We start from the raw sequence: 7,215 nt of genomic DNA, 5'->3' as shown, positions 1-7,215 counted from the left end.
AGACCAAGAAGATATGCAGCGTGATCCCGACAAGCGGTTCCGTAAAAGTTACCCTTCAAGATATATCCAAGGCCTCCTAGCACCGAATCCAAGGCAACTCATGATATTTCTCGCGTAAAAAACATTAAATGAGAGATTTTTTGAGATACAAGCCACCGAATAAGCATATATAAATACACATCTAATGCATATGATACGACTCAAGATACAAAATGCATTGAGGAGCCTTAACCTGCGTTTTCATAAAAGTTGCCCTCAAATAGACAGTTGTTTTCCCCTTAAAATGCCCAATAGAGAGTTGGGTGCCGAGGGCATATATGCAATCAAGCATGATTAGCACTCGATTTCTTAAAAAAAAAAGCTTGATCATATTCGGTGGAGATTTAGGAGGTCCCTAAACAAAAAGCTCGTTTCTTTCCCCAGATTCCTCTAGTCCAGTGAAAAGGCGGCGAGGGGTTTTAAAGGGGACGCCGAAATGACGGATGAACACCACCTACATCACCACCCCCTCTGCACGTGAACGCCCCTCTTTCCCTCTCTCGTCGCCGTCACATCCTCCTCACCCCCTCCCTCTCCCCCCAAAACCCCAGCCGAAAATTTCCGTAGAGCGAAGCGCAGCGCAAGAAGGCGACCGGAGAGTGGCAGCCAGCAGCAGCAGCAGCCAGGCGAAACAGCGCCTCTCTTGTCCCTTTCCCCTCCTTTTTAATCCCTCTCTCCTCCGCCCCCTCCCCGCAAGAAAAGCTCGGATTCCTGGGCGTTTCCCCCCATTCCCCTCCTCGATCTGAGACTCTTGTCCTCCCCAAATGGCCGCCTCCCGCTCCCACTGAACCCCCCCGCCGGCACACCCTTCGCTCCCCCGCTCCTTGGCTTCGCGCTGTCGGGGGCTCCTCAGGGACCGTGCGCCGTAGTAGTAGTAGTAGTGGCCGAATGGGTGCTGTAAGGGGTGGCGTCGCGGCGCTGCTCGTGGCCGCGCTCCTGCTCGGCGCCTTCGCCCCTCCGGCCTCCGCGGCGTCGTACCCCGCAAGTGAGCCCGGGTTCTCGCTCTCTCTCTCCCCTTCTGCGTTTCTTGATTTGGTCCGGTCCTGACGAGCTTTCTTGGTTGCCGTCGCAGAGGTGGTCAGCGGCTTCCTCTCCAATGCGGCGTCGGCGGTGCTGAAGCGGCTGTGGTCGCTCAAATCGACGGTCAAGACAGGTGAGTGCTGGAATCCCTCTCTTCGCCTGCTTTCCAGGTTTCTTGAATCCGGGTTTTCCTCAAACAATGTTGGTTTCTCTGTGTGGGAAGCAGCGAGCGGGGCGAAGTCCATGGTCAAGTACGAGGGCGGCTACACCGTGGAGACGGTCTTCGACGGCAGCAAGCTGGGGATCGAGCCGTACTCCGTGGAGGTCACCCAGGGTGGCGAGCTGCTCGTCATGGACTCCATGAACAGCAACATCTACCGGATCGCGCTGCCGCTGTCCCGATGTGAGCCCCCTTCCTTTTCTTTCTAGTGCTCCCTAAATTTGGAGTATCTAGTTAGTGCCTAGTGGGATTCTGCTAATCAGATGTATGCCAAGTGATTGGTCAGGGTTGGTGTTGAACTGCTGATGCTGTGGGTTGGTTGGAGTCATGAATTCTGCTCTGGCCTATCTCTTGATTGCGATGTATTTGTTAGTTAGCCGTGCGAAATTGCGACGTTTTTCATCTGTTCTTATTACCTGGTTTGTTTCATTTGAAGAAGTGATTTGCACATGTAAAAGTGGGCAATTGGGTCTATAATTTGTAAGTTGTTCGATCCACTTGGGGTTATTTTAAAAAGTTTGTGTTAATCTTTTTTTTGTGGGGTTCATGTTCATCTCTTCAAGTTGATGATATAATTTATAGCATTGGCAAGGACAAGTTGGCATGATGATATCTTGACTTCTGTAAGATGATTGTCCTATACACCTTTACCCTGTTTTGTGATCTACTTTTTTTGTTTCTACATTTTCCATAAGGTGATGATGACATGGCTATCCATGTTCAGCGACAGATGATTTTGAGCTATATTGACCCTGGTTTCATCTCGTGGCCCTGATCTGAACAAATGCAGATAGCAGACCAAAGCTTGTTGCTGGTTCACCAGAAGGAATTCCTGGTCATGTTGATGGGAGGCTGCGAGAGGCGAAGATGAACCATCCAAAGGGATTTACGGTGGACGGCAGGGGCAACATATACGTGGCTGATGCTATGAACATGGCTGTTAGAAAGATCAGTGATACAGGTAAGCTAAAATGTCTTGTGGGGTATATGCACATGGTTTTGTCTGTTCCTTGAGCATCCTATGTCTGCCTTTTGGATTTTGTTGGGCTTCTCCAGCATGTATTTAGTAACTGGCACCTACATCCAAAATTGCACTTGGAAGGATGAAAAGTGTAAACTAATATCAAAGCATATATGTACCCAGCTTGAGTAAATCTGCTTAGAGTGATCTCCGAAGTCGTCGTGGTGACCAAAGTACAACATGTTTCTAAAAACTTACTGAAAGCATTCTATGGTCATCACTTGATTTGTAGAAACGGAAGATAATTTTTAGCTTAATTGTTAGCTCAGAAGAGCACAACTGTGAGACAAGAAATGATAGAGAATACTGCTTTTTTGTATGCATACAAAGCTATTCTTGGAACAGTATAATGTTCTAAAGCTGCATATAAGAATCATTAAACGAAACCTCTCTGCTTTTCTAACTTGATTAAGTTGCTATAGCTATTCTATTTCATAACAACAATTGTTCCATGCACAACACTTTTACTTGTCACTGTTAATGCAATAATGCTGTCTTGCAATGTTACTGTGTGCCCCAAATTTACCCATTCATCTAACTTAATGAGAAGTCTGACAGTTGAATTTTCGTAACATGCATAATTATATTATGACCTTCAAATTAACTGAGTTACTTTGCAGTAAAATTGAACCATTCATCTAACTTAATGAGAAGTCTGACAGTTGAATTTTCGTAGCATGCATAATTATATTACGACCTTCAAATTAACTGAGTTACTTTGCAGTAAAATTGAACCAAAATACTGTCCCATCCCTATACACGTTTTTTCTTATCTAATTTATTATAAAAGAAGTGCTTGACATATTGTGTTCTGGCATTTAGGAGTTACAACTATTGCTGGTGGGAAATCAAGCAGAGGAGGGCATGTTGATGGACCAAGTGACGATGCAAAATTTTCTACTGATTTTGAAGTCCGTTACATTGCCAGTAGCTGCTCCCTTTTGGTGATTGACAGAGGAAATCAAGCTATTCGGGAGATTCAGCTCAACTTTGATGACTGTGTGTACCAGTATGAAGCTGGTTTTCCTCTAGGTATATATTCATCATATATTGTGCAATTATTATATGGCCTGAATAACTTGTTGCCAATGCTTACTACCTGAGTTAGCTTTTTAACATTTGTACCGTATAGCTAAACTTCATAAGTTGTATCTTTACAGGAGTAGCACTGCTTCTTGCTGCTGCTTTCTTCGGCTACATGCTTGCATTGCTCCAACGCCGGGTTTTAGGGATGGTATCAACAGAAGATGTAAGTGCTTACTATTTCTTTTCTTTGTTTGTGAGGGAAAAACATCATGTAACTTGACTGCCAGATTGGCAGAGTTAGCAAATAAGGCAAGGGCTACAATGGACCATGGGCCTGCTGTACCCCAGCAGGCCAGCACATGAATATGTTGCCATCAGTCTTTTGTCACTCCTGGTGCTGACGTCCATCATTCATTGGCCCCATCTAACTTCCTTACTATGCCCGCACATAGCCCACAGTTACCAGATTGTTGGATAGCTGTACACCAGTACAGCATTCTAGTTGAAATTGCTGGGTAAAATAACTTATTATCTGGAAGTTGACAGTGCTACCTAGCAGACAAGTTAACGTAATTCGGAATGGAAGCTTGTACATATGTACACTTACACTATTTGAATTGCCCAATCTTAACCAGAAGCTGCTTCTGATTAACTAGGTGGGGCATGTGAAATTTCTGCATAAATGTCCAATTTGTTTATTCTGGAAGGATAATCCAGTATGAAATATTTTCAAAACATAACACTGTAAATATCACACTTGTGTAGGCTCATGCTATCCTTCTCCTAAATTTGAAAATAGGTGTCACGTTATTTGCATTTTCTTTTTGTGCAGTAGTTGGGTTTTGAGTTTTGACAGGGATCTTGTTGCAGTAAATTTGACCACAGCATTGTCTTGAATGTAAATTATCTTGCAGGAACTCCAGACTCCAATGAAAGCCAGCATCGCAAGCATCCCTCCATACCAGATTCAGAAGCCCCTAAAGCCTTCCCTTCGACCCCCGCTAATCCCAAACGAGGACGAATCCGAGAAACAAGAAGTCGAAGAGGGGTTCTTCACCTCACTCGGCAAGCTAATCGGAGGAGCAAAATCATCCGTTGCCGAGATCGTCGGTGCAGCATTTTCCAGGAAGAAGCGCCCAAATGTCCACCATTACCAGCAGGGCAGAGCAAGCCCCTGGCCAGTGCAAGAAAGCTACGCCATCCCGCGCGACGAGACGCCTCCGGTGGTGGACACGAGGACGCCGACCCCTCGCAAGAACTACGCTTTCATGTCCAAGGAGCCGGAGAAGATCCACCACATCCGGCAGGGCCGGGCTCCGTACAACGGCTGGAACAACGGGGAATCGCCCCAGCAGCAACAGCAGCAGCAGCAGGTGCATCACCAGCAGTACCTGCAGCACAACAGGCAGTACTCCCTGGGGCCGCAGACGTTCTACGAGCCGAGCTGCGAGGCGGCGAACGAGATCGTCTTCGGGGCGGTGCAGGAGGTGGACAGCGCGCGCCGCGCCGTGGAGATCAAGCCGGTGAACCACTGCGATGCGGCGGCCTACGAGCAGAGCGGGCTGCGCTACCGCAGCAGCGGCTACATGGGCTGAACAGCTGTTGTTCCTTTCCCAGTTACATGGTTAGATTTCGGTATTTTGCCGCCTCTGTTGTACTACCTGTAAGGCTGTGACAAGGAGAGAAAATGGAGCTGCAGCTCCAGGTTGGATCATGGATGGAAGTCAAGGGAAAGCTGGGTTTTTGCTAGTAGAAGGTGGTGATCTTGGACTAATATATTACCGAGGAATATATGTTATGTGTATGTAGATGAAATGTGTTTTGGTCTGTTGGTCCTGGAATTCATCGTGTGGTGGATGACTTGTCGCACCGGCCGCATGGTCGGGGCACTGTGCTGGAACATGCGTCGTCGCCCATGGGCATGCATGGCAGACAGGCGTGGTGATTTGCTGCTCATGGTCATGGTGGTAGGGCAGGCACGGCTGGCGGTACAAGGATTCAGTGTAAAAATCATTAGAGGTGTGGCGCTCGGACGGATGGCGGCGCTTCTTCTTCGAGTTTGTCTTCCGGATTCCGATCCTTCTCGAGTTTCTCTATCTGGACGTAGTCGACGGAGCTCCGACATAGATTTTCATAGGGTCCGCACGCTTAACGTTACGATGACAGTTTCATTATGAGTTTATATATTTTGATGTACCGAAGTTTGTTCGGAGTCCCGGATGTGATCACGGACATGACGAGGAGTCTCGAAATGGTCGAGACATAAATATTGATATATTAGAAGCCTATGTTTGGAGATCGGAAGTGTTCCGGGTGAAATCGGCATTTTACCGGAGTATCGGGAGGTTACCGGTGTTGGGGAACGTAGTAATTTCAAAAATTTCCTACGCACACGCAAGATCATGGTGATGCATAGCAACGAGAGGGGAGAGTGTTGTCTACATACCCTCGTAGACCGATAGCGGAAGCGTTATGACAACGCGGTTGATGTAGTAGTACGTCTTCGCGACCCGACCGATCAAGCACCGAAACTACGGCACCTCTGAGTTCTAGCACACGTTCAGCTCGATGACGATCCCCGGACTCCGATCCAGCAAAGTGTCGGGAAAGAGTTTCGTCAGCACGACGGCGTGGTGACGATCTTGATGTTCTACCGTCGCAGGGCTTCGCCTAAGCACCGCTATAATATTATCGAGGAGTATGGTGGAGGGGGGCACCGCACACGGCTAAGAGAACGATCACGAAGATCAACTTGTGTGTCTATGGGGTGCACCCTGCCCCCGTATATAAAGGAGTGGAGGAGGGGAGGGCCGGCCCTCTCTATGGGGCGCCCTAGGGGAGTCCTACTCCCACCGGGAGTAGGATTCCCCCTTTCCTAGTCCAACTAGGAGTCCTTCCAAGTAGTAGGAGTAGGAGACAAGGAAGGGGAAGAGGGAAGAGAAGGAAGGAGGGGGCGCCGCCCCTCCCCCTAGTCCAATTCGGACTAGTCAATGGGGGGGGGGGGGCGCGGCCTGCCTCTTCCTCTCCCCTAAAGCCCAATAAGGCCCATATACTTCTTCCCCCGTATTCCCGTAACTCCCCGGTACTCCGAAAAATACCCAAACCACTCGGAACCTTTTCGATGTCCGAATATAGTCGTCCAATATATAGATATTTACGTCTCGACCATTTCGAGACTCCTCGTCATGTCCCCTCCGGGACTCCGAACTCCTTCGGTACATCAAAACTCATAAACTCATAATATAACTGTCATCGAAACCTTAAGCGTGCGGACCCTACGGGTTCGAGAACAATGTAGACATGACCGAGACATGTCTCCGGTCAATAACCAATAGCGGAACCTGGATGCTCATATTGGCTCCTACATATTCTACGAAGATCTTTATCGGTCAGACCGCATAACAACATACGTTGTTCCCTTTGTCATTGGTATGTTACTTGCCCGAGATTCGATCGTCGGTATCTCAATACCTAGTTCAATCTCATTACCGGCAAGTCTCTTTACTCGTTCTGTAATACATCATCTCACAACTAACTCATTAGTTGCAATGCTTGCAAGGCTTATGTGATGTGCATTACCGAGAGGGTCCAGAGAGACCTCTCCGACAATCGGAGTGACAAATCCTGATCTTGAAATACGCCAACCCAACATGTACCTTTGGAGACACCTGTAGAGCTCCTTTATAATCACCCAGTTATGTTGTGACGTTTGGTAGCACACAAAGTGTTCCTCCGGTAAACGGGAGTTGCATAATCTCATAGTCATAGGAACATGTATAAGTCATGAAGAAAGCAATAGCAACATACGAAATGATCGAGTGCTAAGCTAACGGAATGGGTCAAGTCAATCACATCATTCTCCTAATGATGTGATCCCGTTAATCAAATA

The 7,215-nt window shown here is 47.6% G+C and overlaps 1 protein-coding gene across 2 annotated transcripts; it reads left to right on the top strand.

Annotated features, from left to right (window-relative positions):
- Nucleotides 1-287: 287 nt before the first annotated feature.
- On the top strand, nt 288-5,167 carry LOC125514496 (uncharacterized). 2 transcript variants are annotated; one of them, XM_087528531.1, is made up of 7 exons: nt 288-1,024; nt 1,112-1,192; nt 1,283-1,462; nt 2,070-2,240; nt 3,123-3,332; nt 3,461-3,549; nt 4,241-5,167. In XM_087528531.1, the coding sequence occupies exons 1-7, from the start codon at nt 928-930 to the stop codon at nt 4,919-4,921; spliced, it is 1,509 nt and encodes a 502-aa protein (XP_087384657.1). In that variant the 5' UTR covers nt 288-927; the 3' UTR covers nt 4,922-5,167. The 2 variants fall into 2 exon arrangements, with proteins under 2 accessions (XP_087384657.1, XP_048535795.1); XM_048679838.2 differs by having other exon boundaries at nt 425-1,024; nt 1,286-1,462.
- Nucleotides 5,168-7,215: the final 2,048 nt, after the last annotated feature.

This window comes from Triticum urartu, chromosome 6A, assembly GCF_056163025.1.
Source record: "Triticum urartu cultivar PI428250 chromosome 6A, HENAU_Tu73, whole genome shotgun sequence".
Classification (NCBI taxonomy): domain Eukaryota; kingdom Viridiplantae; phylum Streptophyta; class Magnoliopsida; order Poales; family Poaceae; genus Triticum; species Triticum urartu.
Note: the sequence above shows the minus strand (reverse complement) of the source record. Positions and strands in the feature narration are given on the sequence as shown.